At 34.8% G+C, this 19673-nt stretch overlaps 1 protein-coding gene across 8 annotated transcripts in view; it reads right to left on the reverse strand.

Moving 5' to 3' along the window:
• Window positions 1-19673, reverse strand: part of CDC27 (cell division cycle 27) — a 58449-nt gene that overhangs the window by 10909 nt on the left and 27867 nt on the right. For 5 of the 8 annotated variants that reach the window (XR_003791922.1, XM_029211686.1, XM_029211689.1 and 2 more), the window contains 8 exons: window positions 19365-19576; window positions 18067-18181; window positions 15618-15733; window positions 7587-7686; window positions 6154-6361; window positions 5774-5946; window positions 2770-2922; window positions 1647-1855 (listed from right to left, as the gene is read on the reverse strand). Coding sequence is in view for 7 of the 8 variants with exons in the window: in XM_029211686.1 (XP_029067519.1) it covers window positions 1647-1855; window positions 2770-2922; window positions 5774-5946; window positions 6154-6361; window positions 7587-7686; window positions 15618-15733; window positions 18067-18181; window positions 19365-19576 (1286 nt within the window). In the remaining variant the exon portion in view is untranslated. The remainder of the gene's footprint in view (window positions 1-1646; window positions 1856-2769; window positions 2923-5773; window positions 5947-6153; window positions 6362-7586; window positions 7687-15617; window positions 15734-18066; window positions 18182-19364; window positions 19577-19673) is intronic. The other 3 variants (XM_029211687.1, XM_029211690.1, XM_029211685.1) reach the window with 1 other exon arrangement.

The raw sequence follows: 19673 nt of genomic DNA on the forward strand, positions 1-19673 counted from the left end.
AATCCAATCCAGTCAATCAATCAATGAATCAAATAAAACTATAACAATGAGGGAAAAAAGAAACCACATCCTTAGGCCCACCACTACAATCTAGATTTAGTAACTAATTTTTACTGAGTGGTTATCATGTGTGTGTGCCAAGAATTTTGTTAAATTCTTTGTGTGATTTACCTCATTTAATCCTAGAAGGAACCAAGGAGATAGGTACTGTTACCAATCACATTTTTAAATAAAGAAACTGAGGCTTAGAGAAGTTAAATAACTTGCCCAAAGTTATACAGCTAATAAGGATTCTAATCAGTTCCTTCCTTTATGATTCTAGACCCTAAACTCCTAACAATGCTAATTCCATGTTATTTGTCCAAATGCATATATATTTTATACTATAATTAGAATATGCATAGTGTCATGTTCTGCTTCCATCCCGTCTCCCCACTCACTGTGCCAAAAATATGCTCCTATAGATTTCAAAATTTACAGACTTCAAAATTATATTTTTTAAAGGCTTCAAACAGACTTCAAAATTATACATTTTAAAGACTATGTAACAGTATAGTAACTTCACATACAGGTATTTTTCCTGAATTTTCAAAACATCAAATGAACACATTGTGACAGATTTACATTAAGGATCCCTCTTGGCTAAACTAGCTAATGATGATGGGGAATAAACACCAAATAATTAAGAAAAAAAGCACAACAGTATATCTGCTTTATTTGTGTGGTTTTGTTTATTATTATAATTGTGTTAGAGGTGAAGAAAAGGTATGAAAAGTTCTGTGCTAATAATGGTGAAAGTGGAGATAACTGAAGATTGGAGTTGGAAAAACAAATTTGCTTAATGTTTAGTTAAATACTTATATAGTTACCTAAATAACTCAATATTGAAATTCTTCCCAGTAAAAGCTTGCTAGTCTAAATATTCCTCCTTTTCTCTAATTGAAACAGTTATTTTTATAGCATAATATTTGATATGGTAAAGTTTTTTTAAGAATGCAACTATTGCAATATAGCAGAACAGACAGTACATATTTAAAAAACAACAGAAGTCCTATTAAGAACTGAGCTCTGAAAATATCACAGAGAACTTTATGTGAATGTTGGCAAGCCTGACTGTTTAATAGGTCGGCAGAAGCTAGCACTTATCAGGCCATCTTTCAGGCAATGTAACTACTTAGAAATGAGATATCCATTAAAAAACACATATACACAAATGAAAAAATATATTTCAATAATCTAGTGCTTCAGATTTAGTGACAAATAGAAAATTGCTATAATGATTAACCCAAAAGATTAACCTTCCACAGTCCCAACCACTTTCTATGTTAATCACCATTTTAGTGTTCTAAGAAAAAGTAGCAAATCAAAGTAACAAAACCGCCTATTTGCAAAAATTTGGTAGGAGAAAAGGTTGAAACTGTTGAATATAAGGATCTGGAATTCTACTGGCATTAGTTAAGAGTTTGTTAAAGGTATAAATTCCACATAAAAAACCATTTTGGTTAGAAGTTATCAACTAGTAGGTACCATTCTTAAGTATTAGTTAGTAATCAAATTCATGACAACAAAGAGATATCTAACAAGAAAAATTACTGAGTATCAGCCCCATCAATAAGACACTGCCTTTGCACTTTGTTAGCACTTACCATGCATTATAATGTCTAGGATTGACTCTGATAGCATTTCGAAAACAAGCTAATGCTTTGTCTAATTCTTCAGTTAACACAAACTCATGCCCTAATAGAGTATAGGCATAAGCATAATTTGGATCAACCTGGATAGCTCTCTGGAAGAATTTAATCGCAATATCATGTTCCCGTTGCAAACTGAAACAGTTCCCTGCAGCACACCAGGCCTTAAAAAAATGGAAACAAGAACCAAATGCACAATTAAAATTTTGTTTTATATTTTTCTAACAAAAGCAATCTATGACTAAAATCAAGACTCAGATCTTATTTAGAACAGAAAGACAACAATTGAAAGAGTTTTAATATAGTCAATCCTCATTCATGGATTCCATATTGGCAAATTTGTCTACTTTCTAAAATTTATTTGTAAAACCAAAATCAATACTTGCAGTGCTTTAGTGATCACTGGTGGATCCAAGTGTGATATGTGTGTGTGTATTTCCCCTAGGAGCAATGGTTCAGTATTTGCCAATTCAGTGTTCATGGAGACTACAGAAGCTTAAATATGTTACGGAAGTACCACTAAATATTCTTGAGGTGCACAGAAATAAAATCCTTATAGGACTGAAACATGTAAACTGCGCCTATGTCTTAAAATGACAGTTAAAATTATTATTTTAATTTAAAATGAGCACTTTAAAAAAATCTCTATTTCTGTTTAATGAACTCTACTCTTGGTGACAACAGCAATTATAACAAAACCAAATCTTGATTAATCCTGAATGAAAAACCTGCTTTATGATTTTTCTATTTGTGAATCTGCACCATATACTCTAGGATTTCCCCTTCTTCTCTGAGTCCCTGCCTATACAGAAGAATACGAAAATAAGTGTGGGTGATACTAAATGAATGATTTGGGTCATTTCCGTTTGGTAAAGATGATCAAAAGATAGCTACAGGGAATTCCCTGGTGGTTCAGTGGTTAGGATTCTGCACTCTCACTGCCTAGGGCCTGGGTTCACTCCCTGGTCAGGGAACTAAAATCCCACAAGCTGCGCTGGTGAGGCAAAAAAAAAAAAAAATAAATAAAATAAAATAAAAAAAAGATAGCCACATAAGCAAAGTGTTTCAGTTAATTTACCTCTGGTGAATTTTTATCCATATCTGTTAAGTCTTTCGAAAGAACTGAAAGAGCAACATCCTTTTGAAGATGCCAAAGTGTTGTAGAGTAGATCTCCATGCCTTCGACTCTGTAATTCTCAATTCTTCTAACCTCTGAGAATATTCTTTCAGCCTGAAATATAAAAACTAGTAAGGGGAAAACAAGTTGATACAATTTACATATACAGAGGGAGAGTGCTGGGCACTGTTCTCATAGGACCTAAACGCTGCCTTGTTTTACAGTGCTTATGTGAACTAGTATTGATACTAACACATGGCCAAATTGAGCAACCTTCCATGGTAGGTCAAATATTGATGTAATCATATTCACACTTAACCTAGTTTTTATAAACAAGTTATGGCAGGAACATGAATTCTGAAAAGAAAATTTGTTTCCACCAAAAAGACAGAAGAGAGATCTATACAAAGTTAATAATTTAAAAAGAAGTCAATTATTTTATTCTCAAAAAACACTATTCCATGTTTTAATTATGGCTTTATAGAATAACTCTCAGGAAAGGTGAGGGAAGAATGACCTGTGTAATACAAAACCTATTTTTGTACTGATTATTAAGAGGTTGAGCTGAAAACTTCAGGGGAAAAACAGGCTTGGCTGGCCACCAACCCTATGGCATGTGGAGCACTGAATATTTTCATCAATGTCTTACCTGCTAGGAACTATAGTCCCTGCCTAGTATAATTCCCTTTTCTTCTGCAGCACTCTCTTGACTTTAGGGTCCCTTCTCAGCTACCAGGTCAAAGTTTTTCCTCACCACACTCAAAGCTTCCAGAACTGTGCTTCTCTCCCCTGAACTTTGAGGCTTTGGGTTATGTAGCTCCCCAGTTTATCAATTCAGTAAGTTAAAAATTCTGAAAGTCAAGTTTAGTTTAGAATAAGGAATATCTGGTCTACTCTTAATGAAATGAAGATGACAAAATATGGAAACAGAATTTATAAAACTAGAAAAATAGGAACAATTCTTACATATGGCCATATACTATCTAAATTTAGCTTAGATTTGTGACTTCCCTGAATCCCTTAAAAGTTATACAGATAAGTTTTTCAAATGGGCATTTTTCAAACATGCATTGGTTAAGAGAAGACAGACCTAACCACCTGCTAAATACAGGTTTTGGAAACCTTCTGGTTTAAAATTTTTCAGAATCTATTGCTTCCTCTGAAAAGTGACTGTGCCATAGACAAAAAGGAAAATGAAAAAAAAAACTTACTAAATTAAGTTGAAACAAAGGCTTTCTTTAGTTAAATATCTGGGTCTACATCTGCTCTATAATTAGGGGTAACAATAAAATTCATGTAAAGTACCTGTGAAACAATAAATAAGAAATAATCCACACAAAGCTTTTACCTGTGTACCAATTAAAAAAACCACAATCCAGCAATGAAAAAGTCTTTCTGTCTACAACTCTTTTTTCTTTAGTACTCAAAATTACAAGATAAATTACAATTTATTACAAGATAGATTACAAAAATTATAAGATAAATTACAATTGTAATTTACAATAAATTACAATTCTGCGTTTATTCTCTACCTGGAAGTACACTTCACCCCTAGAGCTTTGCATGGCTCATTCAAGGAGAAGTAACCTTTTTCTGAGCATGTTTTTTAAAAAATAGCACCATACTTCACTGTCTCCCAATCTCCTTACCATGCTTCATTTTTCTTTCATATGACTTATTGCTATGTCATATGCTTATTGCTATTATTATTGCTATTTCTTTCATATGCTTATTGCCTGTCCTTATATATTTATTGGCTTACAATATGTCTCTTACTAGAAAGTAAGCTCTCTAAAGGCAAGCAATTATCTGTCTAGCTATATTACAGTACAGAATAGAGTCTAGGATACAACATGCACTCAAATATATGCTGAAAGTAATCAGGGCAAATAAGTGACCTTATTATCAACTTTAAATAATTTATGTTAGAGAAATTTTATTAATATATAGGTTTCTTAAAGTTTTTTTTAAACGTTTTTCTAATTTTAAGTTTAGGGGCAGGGGGATGAAGTGCTTTGAAAGAAGAAATGGGGAATAAATTAGAATTTTCTTTGGCTTTAGGCTAATCATCCTCTCCTTTCCTGATTTAAACAGATAACTTAAGCAACAAATATAATTAAAATTAAAATGATAAAAGCCCTGTAATATGGACATTATGTTCTCCATTACATACAACTTTCTTCATAGTATTAAATTTATAAAACATGCTAAATGCCAAAAAGTCATCCCAGTAAGAACTCTATATATATAGTAGAAAGAATTGATTATAAATATCTATTACATGGTAAATACATATTTTCAGATCCAACTAAGTAGAGTACAAACGTTTCACATAAGAATGTATCGATGGGGACCTCCCTGGTGGTCCAGGGGTAAAGAACCCACCTTTCAAGCAGGGGACGCGGGTTCCATCTCTGGTCGAGAACTAAGATCCCACATGCTGTGGGGCAACTAAGCCCGCATGCCACAACTATTGAGCTCACGCCTCAAGGAGACAGCCCGCATGCCACAAACTACAGAGCCCACGTGCCACAACTAGAGAGAGAATACCTTCCTGCCACAACTAGAGAGAAGCCCGAGCGGCACAACTAGAGAGAAACCCAAGCAGACCATGTGCCGTAACAAAAAGATCCTGCATGCCTCAACAAAGATCCTGTGTGCCCCAACTAAGACGCGACACAAGCCAAAAAAAAAAAAAAAAGGAAAAATAAATTAAAAAAAAAAAGAATGTATGGATGACTTGGGTTCTCTACAAATCTATCTCAAGTAATCCCAAAGAATTTAAACTACCCCTTAACACAAGAAAGAATTGTGCTTATATATATATAGAGAGAGAGTGACAAAATAAATATAGACATTACATAATAAATACTGACCCTTTATATCTAGGCTTCTCAAGCATAAGCATTTTAATTAAATTTAAATTATCTCTAGAAAGGCATATATAACTGTTTTTCATACTTACTTGCATGTACTCTGAAAGTTCAAAATAGGCCCTTCCAATCTGGCACAGGACCCAACCAGTATTGTAGTGGTGAGAAGGTAGGTGGCTCAAGATATTTATAGCTTCTTTGCAGTTGTATGAGCACAAAGCTAAATAACCTTTCCCCATTTCACGAAGAAGGCTCATCAAACCTTCTAGGAGAAAACAATGTAGTAAACAAAGGAGAAAAACACAGTAAAGCAGTCTGGTTTTCTAGAAAGGCTAATTACAAAATAATTCATTAAAAATTCCAACATCTATCCAGAAAAAAATGGAAAGCACTTTAATGAACATAAATAAATTTACTTAAAATAAGTGAATAAAATAAAATACAAAGAAGACATTAAGCATTTAAAACAGACCTGCTGCTGCTTTCTGTAGATTAAATGCCTGGATCTGAGGTGTGATTGTGGAGATTTTCCCTTCTGAAATGATTGCAGAGTCTAATTTAGTTATTTCTAGGCTATCATTTATGTTAGGTTGAGTTATTCCTCCTTTATTAGTTTTACTTTTTGTTTTTCTGTTTGGGATTTTAGGTGGAAACTTCATTTTTAATTTTTTGCTATTCTCCTGTAACAAGAAGGAAAATCCCACACTTATTATACTCATTTATTTTAGACATCCCCCCAACCCTTTTCTCAAGTATTAGATATAAAATAAACAGTTTTGATTGATCTGTATTTTTCTCAGAAAACAAGTCATCAAAGTCATTTAATTTGGAACGCAACAATTCTGAAAATAAATCATAGTAACTAACTAGTGTTTAAGGTACATTAGCTTTAAGCATTTCTCTTTATTGAAAGTATATCACTTTTGGGACTTCCCTGGTGGTCCCATGGTTAAGAATCCACCTTCCAATGCAGGAGACGTGGGTTCGATCCCTGGCTGGGGAACTAAGATCCCACATGCCGTGGGGCAACTAGGCCCATGCACCACAACTAGAGAGAAGCCCGCGTGCCGCAACGAAGAGCCCACGTGCCGCAACTACGACCCAATGCAGCCAAATAAATAAATAAATAAACATTTTAAAAAAACCATCACTTTCATTTATTATTTAAAAATAAGAAAGTAAGTAGATACAACAACTATCTAATTGTCTCAGAGCATTGTAATTTATAAGGTACAAAATTGCTGATCTATATATGTCAAAGTTAAAGACTGTCCATAATATTTGTCAATAGATGAAGAAAATTTACCAAAGGTATAAGTTCCTCCAATTGTGCAAAGAAACGTGCAAAGAAAACACAGAAAATTTCCATTTACTCTTCCCACAACTTTTAGCAATGGTAACATTTGACATAACCGTAGTACACCATCAAATCCAGGAAATTGGAATTGGTACAACACTAGCAATCAAAACTATAGATCTTATTTGGATTTCATCAGTTTTCACATGCACCTTTTAAAAAATTTTGGTGTGTATACTTCAGTATAATTTTGTCACATGTATGGATCTGTGTAATCAACTACCACAATAAAGATATGACTGCTCTACCACTACACAAAGAAATTCCCTTGTGCTATGCTGTAAAAGTCACATCCTCCCCTCAGTTCTAACTCCTAATAACCACTGACCTGCTCTCCATCACTATAATTTTGTAATTTCTACAATGTTATATTTATTAAAGGACCAAGAAAATTTACAAATGTTACAGATGGTCCTCCAAATTAAAAAACATTAAAAAATTTTTAAATAGTCTCCTAATTTATTCATCAGACATTGAGTCATCGATGAACAGAAATTTTAGAGGGGGAAGCATTAAGTAAATGTGATATACAGAAATCTTTAAATTACCTTGGTTGTAGAGCTGTCACTAGTAAAAAGTCGTGAACTTCTTCGAGGCAGTGCATTTGGGGGAGATGTGATAGTGGGGCTCAATACCTGAGGTGTTGTACTAAAAAATTATAAAAGTAGACATTAAAAAAAAACCTCAGTTTATGACCATTAACTATTGTTTCAATTCAAGTATATTAAAAAATAAGCATTCAACATGTTTGCATTCTAAAATTGATGACATCAGTCCTTTTCTCATCCCCCTATGAAAACTATTATTTAAAAAATGATTCTTGTTACGATAAAATGATAAAAATTATAGCACAGATCTTCACTCTATCTGAAATTGCTAATTTGAACTTAAAACAATCCACATAAAAATTATGGGTCAATAAATAGTAAACACATCTATAAACCAATTATCTCTAGCCCTCATTTGCAACTATAGCAAGTTAGAGAAAAAGAAAAAGAAAGCTGGACATGGACAGTCTAAATGTGGGGTATTTGCCAACAAATAAATACCACTAGAACAATTGATACCTGGGAAGTTATTACCCTGTAAATTCAAACAGCCACACCAAGGGATTATTCTGTTTAGAGCAAAAGGAATCTAATAATCACTTGGATAGATTTTTTTTTTTTTACTTTAAAGGCAAATCTTAAGATATAAGAATTCTATTCTTGATACACACACTATACATAAAATAGATAAACAAGGATTTACTGTATAGCACAGGGAACTATATTCAGTATCTTATAATAACCTACAATGGAAAAGAATCTGAAAAAGAATATATGTGTATGTATATATATATATATGTATGTATGTAAAACAAATCATTTTGCTGTACACCTGAAACTAATACAATTTTGTAAATCAACTATAGTTCAATTAAAAAAAAAAGAATTCCATTGTTAGAAAGCAAGCAGATTTAAACCTCAAATTATCTAATTGACAGTAAGTCTATGGACTAAACTATTTACAGTTTATACAGCTTATGGGAAATCCTACTAATTACCTGAGTCTGGGTCAAAGAAGCTTCTGAAAATAAAAGAGAAGCTGACCAGTGAATAAAAGAATGCACAGGCTTTCAAAGATACAATCTCAAAGTAGAGATTTCAGCAAGTGAGGTCATTTGGGTTGACCAATTTACTTTTTAATGATAATTTTTTTATTAATACTATTTTTTTTAGCACAGTTTAAGGTTCACAGCAAAACTGAGGGGAAGATGCAGAGAATTTCTATATACTCCCTGCTCCCACACATGCACAGCCTCCCCCGTTATCAGCATCCCCCACCAAAGTGCAACAATGTTACAGTTGATGAATCTACAGTGACTATCACATTGTCACTCATTGATAATCATCCAAAGCCCATAGTTTACCTTAGAGGTCACTCTTGGTTTTGTATATTCTATGGGTTTGGAAAAATGTACTATGACATGCATCCATCATTATGTTATCATACAGAATGTTTTCACTGCCCTAAAAATCCTCTGTGCTCTGCCTACTCATCCCTCCTCCTTCCTTGGCAACTACTTACCTTTTTACTGTTTCCATAGTTTTGCCTTTTCCAGAAACCTATTCATTTCTAAAAGTACCATTATCCTTTACTTGGCAGGAACAACTATGTGTCATTTATACTATACATGTAAGCTATATTTTGTCAATAAGATTACGTAACTATAGAAAAGACTTTTGCCTGAGAAGTAGGAGGGAATAACTTCATAGTATGGAGCAGTTTATAGGGGGGACAAGCCTGAGAAAGATGCTGAGCTTGCTTTAAACAGGCAGAAGGCTACATGAGGGTAACATACATCTTGTGGGGGTAGAAGTAAAAATAATAAGAGAGTTCTGGGGCTAGGAGGTTAAAGAAGACATCCCTGTATTATAATTTTCATTAGGGTTCTGTTAGCTCCAAAGGGCCATCTGACAAAATAAAAAACTCAAAGTCTGACACTGAAAGGCATGTGCTCCAGAGTCAGACTGTTGAAGTTTAAAATCAGGTTCTACCACTTACTACTTAATTTGACTATGTGCCAATTATATGAAATACCATTTTAAAAAGTTTTTGTAAATAGCATCATCTTATGGCTTTGCAATAAAATATGAAATATCCTAGTAATTATAGGAAAATGCCTCGGAAAGATTATAGAAATGATTTTTAGAGGTTAACATGTGGAGAAAACGATGACACACAAACTTTCTTGGGTGATTTAGCTAAGAATACTAAATAAAAGAACAGACTTATACCAATTATGATAGAGTAATATGGAATTATTTATTCCAGATTTATTCTCCCATCTTAATCAACTATAATACTGAACAAAATATATGAAACAATGTTTTTCAGACACTGGACTGCAGGTAGCACATGCCTGAGGAAAGTTCTGAGGATGCAGGGCAGGGAAGGGGAACACAACCAGAGCTCAGTGGACTCCATGTGTTGAGAAGAAAATGTTGAGAATTCAGGGAAGCCAAGGCAGTTAGAATCTGCAGGTTGCAGCACCAGAAAGGAGAGCACTACAAAGAGGGGAGCTCCAAAGATCTGTAAGACGTTTCCTTAGAGTCTTCAGTTGAAAACTGACCAGTGCAGGTGTTTGAGTGTTGTATGATAATTTGCCTAGTCTTGTCCCAAGTTGCTGATAGGGAGCTTTTAAATCTTCAGAATTTCCCAAGTGATATCTTTGTTACTCATTGTGGGTGTCTGGGACCATGCCTAAGTTTATGCTAATGAAGTGACTCATGGTGGGGTCCTAGATAGTTTCAGGATGGGGGGCTGGCCATATTGGAAAGATTAACCATGTGACTAGAGGACTGGGCTTTGAGCTAGGTGATATTAGCCTGACCTCCTCCAGGAAGGGGAAGGTGGCTGGAGACTAAGTTCATTCAAGGGATCAATGACACAATATATCATGCCTATGTAATAAAACCCATTTAAAACTCTGAACATCAAATCTTGGTTGAGTTTCCTGGTTAATGAACACACAGATATGCCGAGAGGGTGACCTCTTGATTCCACATGGAGACACGGAGGCTCTTGTATTCAGTACTCTCCCAGATCTTAACTTATGGGTCTCATTTGTCTGGTCCTGCTCTGTATCTTTTATAATAAGACTGTAATTTTAAGTATAGCACTCTCCTAGATTCTGTAAGTTGTTCTAGCAAATCATCAAACCTGAGGGGCTAGCATGAATCCTCAAATTTGTAGCCAGTTGGCTAGAAGTGTGAGTGGCCTGGGGAACCCCTGAGCTTGTAACTGGCAAGTCAGTAAGACTTGATGACAGTCTTGTTGGGACTGTGACCATAGCCTGCAAAATCTATGCTAAGTCTGGGTAGTTAGCATCAGAATTGCTTTACAGTATTGCAGTGAGGAAACTACCAGAATGTGGTGAAAGAACTACTGAAAAGGAGCAGGCAGAACAATTCTTGGAGCTCAGCTTCGTCTGGGAATGGCTCATATTTTCAATAGCCAGAGTGAAAAAACCTCATACTAAACAGACCATTGAGTACAGTATTCAAAGTGGGGCAAAATTAATCCACATTAAAGGCTGCTATTGTCCCACCGAACAAATTAAAAAGCAAAACCTGAAAGGATCAAGCTGTTAACAAGTAATTTAAGTGCATCCCACATATGGTCACCTTATCTTTGATAAAGGAGGCAAGAATATACAATGGAGAAAAGACAGCCTCTTCAATAAGTGGTGCTGGGAAAACTGGACAGCTACATGTAAAAGAATGAAATTACAACACTCCCTAACACCACACACAAAAATAAACTCAAAATGGGTGAAAGACCTAAATGTAAGGCCAAACACTATAAAACTCTTAGAGGAAAACATAGGCAGAACACTCTACGACATAAATCACAGCAAGATCCTTTTTGACCCACCTCCTAGAGAAATGGAAATAAAAACAAAAATAAACATATGGGACCTAATGAAACTTAAAAGCACAGCAAAGGAAACTATAAACAAGACGAAAAGACAGCCCTCAGAATGGGAGAAAATATTTGCAAACGAAGCAACTGACCAATTAATCTCCAAAACATACAAGCAGCTCATGCAGCTCAATATCAAAAAAACAAACAACCCAATCCAAAAATGGGCAGAAGAACTAAATAGACATTTCTCCAAAGAAGATACACACATTGCCAACAAACACATGAAAGGATGCTCAACATCACTAATCATTAGAAAAATGCAAATCAAAACTACAATGAGGTATCACCTCACACCTGTCAGAATGGGCATCATCAAAAAATCTACAAACAATAAATGCTGGAGAGGGTGTGGAGAAAAGGGAACCCTCTTGCACTGTTGGTGGGAATGTAAATTGATACAGCCACTATGGAGAACAGTATGAAGGTTCCTTAAAGAACTAAAAATAGAACTACCATATGACACAGCAATCCCACTACTGGGCATATACCCTGAGAAAACCATAATTCAAAAAAAGTCATGTACCACAATGTTCACTGCAGCACTATTTACAAGAGTCAGGACATGGAAGCAACCTAAGTGTCCAATGACAGATGAATGGATAAAGAAGATGTGGCACATATATACAATGGAATATTACTCAGCCACAAAAAGAAACAAAATTGAGTTATTTGTAGTGAGGTGGATGGACCTAGAATCTGTCGTACAGAGTAAAGTAAGTCAGAAAGAGAAAAACAAATACCGTATGCTAACACATACATATGGAATCTAAAAAAAAAAATGGTTCTGAAGAACCTAGGGGCAGGACAGGAATAAAGACGCAGATGTAGAGAATGGACTTGAGGACACAGGGAGGGGGAAGGGTAAGCTGGGACAAAGTGAGAGAGTGGCATTGACATATATACACTACCAAATGTAAAACAGATAGCTAGTGAGAAGCAGCTGCATAGCACAAGAAGATAAGCTCGGTGCTTTGTGACCACCCAGAGGGGTGGGATAGGGAGGGTGGGAGGGAGACACAAGAGGGAGGGGATATGGGGTTATATGTATACATATAGCTGATTCACTTTGTTATACAGCAGCGACTAACACAACAATGTAAAGCAATTATACTTCAATAAAGATATTAAAAAAAAATTTAAGTGCATCCCAGAACAAAACTTGAAAAATACTTAAAAGGATACAAAAAATCCAGCACTCAACCACGTAAAATTTCCAATAACCGGCATACAAAAAAACCCTGGCGTGGAAAGAAGCAGAAAAATATAACCTATACTGAAGAGAAAAACCAATCAATAAAAAACAGACACAGTAAGACTTAGTAGTTAAGATCATTAGAAGAGCTACTATAAAATGTAGTTCCATATGTTAAAAAAGGTAGAAGAAAGCATGGGCATGTTAAGGAGAGAACCAAATCAAACTTCTAGAGATGAAAAACAGAATGCCTGAGATAAAATACACACACACACACACACACTGAATGGGATTAACAGTAGATTAGACACTGCAGAAGAAAAGATTCGTTAGCTTGACGACACAGTAGTAAACCCTATCCAAAATGAAAGAGAAGAAAAAGACTGGAAACAAAAAAGAACAGAGTATTAGTGAACTGTGGGACAACTTTAAACAGTCTAATATACATGTACTTGAAGTCCCAAAATGAGAGAGAAGGACATGGACAGAAAAAGTATTTGAAGAAATAATGGCCCCAAATTAGCTAAATTTGATGAAAACTATCAACTTACAGATCCAAGGAGCTCCATGAATTTGAAGGCCAAGAAAGGAGAAAACACACTACAGCACATCATAATCAAATGGTTTAATTATCAGTGATAAAGAAAATATCTTAAGAGTCAGAGAAAAGAGACAGATTACATACATAGAGAAACAAAAATGAGGATGGCAACAGGCTTCTTGTCAGAAGCAATGCAAGCCAGTAGACAGGAAAGCAACATCTTTAAAGAAAAAAAAAACCTGTCAACTAGAATTCCATACCCAGGACTTCCCTGGTGGTCCAATGGGTAAGACTCCGTGCTTCCAATACATGGGGCCCGGGTTCGATCCCTGGTCGGGGAACTGTTAGATCTCGCATTCATGCCACAACTAAGGGTCCACATGCTGAAACTAAGAAGCCCACATGCTGCAACTAATAAGTCCACATGCCACAACTAAAGATTTTGCATGCCTCAACGAAGATTCTGCAAGTTGCAACTAAGACATAGTGCAGCCAAAATAAATAAATATTTAAAAAAAAGAATTCAATACCCAGTGAAAATATCTTTCAAAAATAAAAACAAAGGTGAACTTAAAACTTCCTTCTGCATACAAAGGCTGAAAAAAAATTCATTACCAACAGACCTAGACTACAAGAAATGTTAAAAGAAGTCCTTCAAGATGAAGAAAAAAAAATACCAAATTGAAATTTGGATCTACAGAAAGAAACAGAGCGCCAGAAACAGTAAATATGTGGGTATCTATAAAACAGACTTCTTTTCCTTATTAAAACAAAGTCTCTGTTAAAGATAACTATTTAAGGCAGAAACTACAACAATCACTCTAAAGTAAAATATATGACAGCAATAGCATACAGACTGAGAGAGAAGCATGAAAATATACCGTTATAAGGTTTTATACTGTATGTGACATGGTAAAGTATTACGTGAAGGTAGACTTTGATAAGTTAAAATGTGTAATATAAACCCTAAAACGACCTCTAAAAAGACAAAATAAAGAGTGTTAATAAGGCAATGTTATGGGTTGAATTGTATCTCCAAAAGGATATGTTGAAGTCCTAACCCCTGGTACTGTTAATGTGAACTTTTTGGGAAATATGGTCTTTTTAGATGTAATCAAGTTAAGATGAGGTCATCAGGGTGGGCCCTAAATCAACATGACTGATGTCCTAATAAGAAAAAGGAAATCTGAATACAGAGGCACACAGGGAAGATGGCTATGTGGAGACAGAGGCAAATACTGAGTTGTACTACCACAAAATAAGGAATGCCTGGGGCTACCAGAAGCTAGAAAGATAAGGATCCTCTCCTAGTGGCTTCAGAAGAAGCATGGCCCTGTCTATACCTTGATTTTGGATTATAGCTTCTAGAACTGTAAGTGAATAAATTTCTGTTGTTTTAAGCCACCCAGTTTGTGGTACTTTGTTACAGTAGCTGTAGGAAACTAAAACAAGCAATAAAGAAGATAAAGTGGTGTATATCAACTATACCTTAACTTAAAAAAAGAGAAGATAAAATGGAATTAATAATACAAAGAACACAAAATCATTATAGTTGATGCATATTAGTTAGTATATTTGTTTAAAGTGAAATGTATAATTCAATAAATTATGTTTATGTATTCTTCAAGACTAGCATATACTTGGCCTGATTAATGCTGCTCTGCAGAAGGCCTCAGGCTCCTTCTCATAACTGAGCCTGAGGCAATCACTGTCACCTGCCTGAGAGCTGGCCCTCATGATGAGACTTACCATCCTGGCATTTTAGAAATATTGAGGCCTTTTATATAGTCAAGGTGTATGCGCACGTACGTCTGTTTTAAGACTTATGGTACATGTTCACTATTTTAGGAGACAAAGTTGGAGCTTTCTCTTAAAATATTAGCTATAATTTATTTTTGAGTCCTTGAACAAGAGAGATCCTACTTAACACCACTTCTGTGTGGAAATGGATTCATTATTTGAAGATTTATTGGAAGATTAGTATTATGATCTGTTTATAGAAATGCATAATAGGGGAAGGGGAGAATAATCTATCTGTACTTGACCAGTGGAGAAGGTCATATAAAAAAAGAACAAAATTATTTTGGAGGACTGCTCAGAATATCTAGTTCAAACAAATTCATGAGGCAATTAGAGTAAAAAGGTATTTTAGCTAACTCTTGTCTTTATTTGCATAATAATACTCAACTAAAAATTAAACTTGTTTTTCAGTAAGTTAGAAATTTCAAATTTAACATATTCAAAATTTAAAATAGTCATTCTAGAATTCTTGGGACAGTCAAAACCTGCCTAAACTGAAGGATTACAATCATGTTTCACAATAAGAAACAATATCAAATAATGAACAGTATCAAATAATGACACCATAATAAATACCTTGTTTGTGGGCCAGAACTTTGTGTTTGTGCAACAAGAATTGGAGTTACCTCTCGACTGTTTCCACTCTGTGAGAAGACAGACTTTGTTCCAGTTTGGCCGATTCTGGCAACAGACTGTAAAACACAAAAAGTCTAAGGTTTGTGAATTATAAATTGCACTGTAAATGATAAAAGACATCATGATGTGCCCATCTACATTTTCCCAATACAAGATTTCATATTATATACCGTCTGTCATCTGAAAACACAAACTATTAATGTCATTATTTATGTCATTTTAGGTTAATTTAATGTTATATTAGAATGAACATCAGCCTATTTCTTCATATTAACCTCAGTATTTTTACCCTTATACTATCCTTTCATCTTTCAACTTTAGTTTCCAGGGAAAGGCTCAAAATTCCTAGAAGCCATTTATTTATATATCTTTCCCAGTTGGGCTAAATGCTGAAGAACTTTAAGACAGCTACTATTCTCAAGATTTATGATCTAACTTAGTATACATAAAAAAATAATAATACAGTAAGATTTTATATCCCTTCTTTGGCACTTAGTAAAAACAGTTCTAGAGTAATTCAGAGGAGTAGATTAAAAAAAAAATCATCTGATTATTTTCCAAATTCTAAGAATATTGCTCTTAGAATTACTTTCTGGTGTGTTCAATCTTCTCTTAACTGGTCTCTGCTTGCCCCTTCTCTTTTCTCTAATTTACTACCTTATTTCTATTTATTTTAATCACTTAACCTTTTTTTTTTCTTTTTTGGCTGAGCCACACGTAATGAGGGATCTTCGTTCCCCGACCAAGGATGAAGCCATGTCCCCCTGCAGTGGAAGCACAGAGTCTTAACCACTGGACCACCAGGGAAGTCCTCACTTAACTTCTTTATAAAGTGATCTCTGGCTACTGTGTCAGTGGATACTAAAAAATTTTTTTTACTACCAAATTAAGATCTTTAGCTACTCTCTCTTTCCCGAGGAGAGCCTGGCCATTTTAACCCTTCAATTATTATTTCTATCACTTGGCCAGAGTCTTTCCTCTATAACTAACTATCCACTGAATATTTTAACCTAGTCTACCACTCCCTTCAATAAAACTTTTATAACACTTCCTCCTCTTCCTTCCCCAGATTAGCACCTCTACATTCATCCAAGGGACAAAACTTAGTCAACTCTGGTCCTTATTTAGCAAAGTACTATGTACTAAACTCACTACTTGGTTTGATATTTTTAGTTGATACTGCAGGCAGACCTAGAAGTATACCTTTTCCAGGAATGTCTTGTAATAGAACAGAGGCAGAAGAGGTTGAGACAGGAAGAGGTTGAGACTGGGCAATGAAATCATGTACCTGTTCATCGCCTAACTTGTCCTTAATTACTCTGACTCACATGGTTTTGGCCTACTTCACCTGGCATGCTAACCACCATCCTACTATGCCTTCTCATAACTGTAATAAACTGATTTCCACACTTATATTTCACTCCCATAATAATACAACAGCAGGTAGTTGCCAACTTTTAAAAAATCCTATTTAAAATAATCCACATATTAACTACTTTATAGTCCCTGTTTACCACTCTTGGAGTTCCTATTATCACTCATTAAGAAGCTATCATAGAAAAAAATTTTGCTGACTCTAAGGAAGTTCAGGAGTAAGAGTAAAAACAAAACAAGAAGCAACATGTCTCTCTAGGAGGGTAAAAGGGCTATATCAGTCATTCACGTACCAGTTTGACTCATTTACCTTCCATTTCTTAAACATCTATTAAGCACGGCGATAAGTATTTTACATATAACTAATTTAATTCTTACATAAGATACCCTGCACCATGGATACGTTTTAAATAAACAGCACTTTGGCTTCTACTGCCACAGACTTTAATAAAAGAATATTATAAAAAGAGTCGCAGTTGCAACTCAGTCTTGTTGCAGTATTTACTATAAGGATACTGTGAAATATTTTTCATTTTACTATACATTTACTACATATTTACTCCACCTGTATGAGGATCCACTATAAAAATTTTATTATCAGAAATAGCTGGCTTTATCATGTTAATTAGTAAAATTAAAAAACAAACATAGTGGTGGGGATAAGCAAAAACTATGGCAGGTATAATTTCCATTATTTACCTTTGAAGGGATAGAAACAATCTTAATTTTGTTTTTTAAAAAAAGGAAATTAAAAATCTGAATGTTTATTTAGCTATATGCTGAAATGAACTATACTTGTGAGTTACAAACTTACATGGCCAAAAGAGCAACCAGCTTTGTGTCTCCTACTATGACTGGAGGCTATGATAATGACAACTTTCTTTCATATTTAGATAAACTCTTCTAAGGCAACAGCAATTAAAGAAAGTTAGATTCTGAAATTGCCTTTAACAGACTGAAATTTTAAATGAATTTCCTTCATCAATACCAAAACTGTATTTTACATGGAAAATACCTTTTTTGAAGGGGCTCCGGTTGATGGCACGTCAATTACAGAAGATGTATTAGTGTAGTTTTGTAAATAGGATCCATCTCCAGGACTTGGGGTTTCTAATGGCAAAATCCCAAAACTGAGAAGAGGTTGAAATCAAGGTGTCAAAAAGTCATCAAGGCATATATAAAGCAGCAGTATACTTAAATTAGAAGGTCTAAAAGGAAGAGAATGGCAAATCAGTCTTGGGGGCATTTAGGATCTGAGGGGCAGATTAAAAATAAGCTGTGAATGTAGACTATTCCACCCACCATAACTAAAATTAAAAAAAAAAAAATCAAACAATAAACTACATTGAGCAGCAACTACTGACTCAGGAGATTTATTAGAAATAAAGAAGAGTCGATTTGTAAAAGCTAAGATCCAAATTATCAAATTACTTCAAATTCTTGGAATTTATGGGATTTAGGCCCTATTACAGAGAAAATGTCTCCAGAAGCCAATGAACACATCTGTGGATTCAATGAGTTTTGTAATCTCATGGTCACACTATTTTAGTAGCTCCCTGGAACTGGGACCCAACTCATAGTCTGTTTTAACATATAATTTTTTTTTTTTTTTTTGCGGTACGCGGGCCTCTCACTGTTGTGGCCTCTCCCGCTGCAGAGCACAGGCTCCGGACGTGCAGGCTCAGCAGCCATGGCTCACGGGCCCAGCCGCTCCGCGGCACGTGGGATCTTCCCGGACCGGGGCACGAACCCGTGTCCCCTGCATCAGCAGGCGGACTCTCTCTCAACCACTGCGCCTCCAGGGAAGCCCCTAACATATAATTTTTTATTTTGATTCTTTTGGATATGCTTCCTCTGGGCTGGGTTCCTATATTTATATATACATATATTTCTGATAATTTGACAAAATATTTCATATCAATAGGTGTCAATTCTTCCTTCCCATTTTGGAATACAGTACTTTAACAATAACCACTGCTGTCACGCTGATTATTATCATAAGCAATCCAACATTTTAAGAGGTTCACTGATGCACAGCCATAAACACAATATTTTTTAATGCATACACCAGCTGAATAAGGCATGTTTTAAAATTTTCTCCAATATTTAAGACGGAATTTTTATCACAGGTACTGTATTTCTATTACTTCATTTTCTGAAAATGGAATAGGTTCATTATTGACTTATTAAATACCTCTATTTCCATAATGTTTAGAAGTTGCTGTTCATATTAATTTATATTACTAATATAGGAATTACTATATGATCGTTTAATATTACAGCACATTTTAAAGTATCTTTTATTTGTCTTACCTTGGGGTTAATGGGCTAAGAGCAGCTGGTCCTCCTAATAAACTTCGACCAGTTTTTGGTTTATTTTGAACTTGTTTAGATAATATGGAAGTTCCTGTTCCAAGAGGGACAGTATCTGGTGAAATTACAGCTGAATCAATATAAGACACTGAAGAATCTGTATTCAATGAGTACTTTGAATTGGAAGATTCTAAATTCAATCTGTTTAATTCCTGAAACAGAAAATTTCTACCATGTCATTTATGATACATTATTTAGTTCAGATCATTGATTTTCATTTTCACAATATTTTGAACACTAGTGTATAAT

The sequence above is a fragment of the Monodon monoceros genome, unplaced genomic scaffold (genome assembly GCF_005190385.1).
Source record: "Monodon monoceros isolate NGI ecotype Baffin Bay Population unplaced genomic scaffold, NGI_Narwhal_1 Super_Scaffold_9, whole genome shotgun sequence".
In the NCBI taxonomy this organism is placed as follows: Eukaryota; Metazoa; Chordata; class Mammalia; order Artiodactyla; family Monodontidae; genus Monodon; species Monodon monoceros.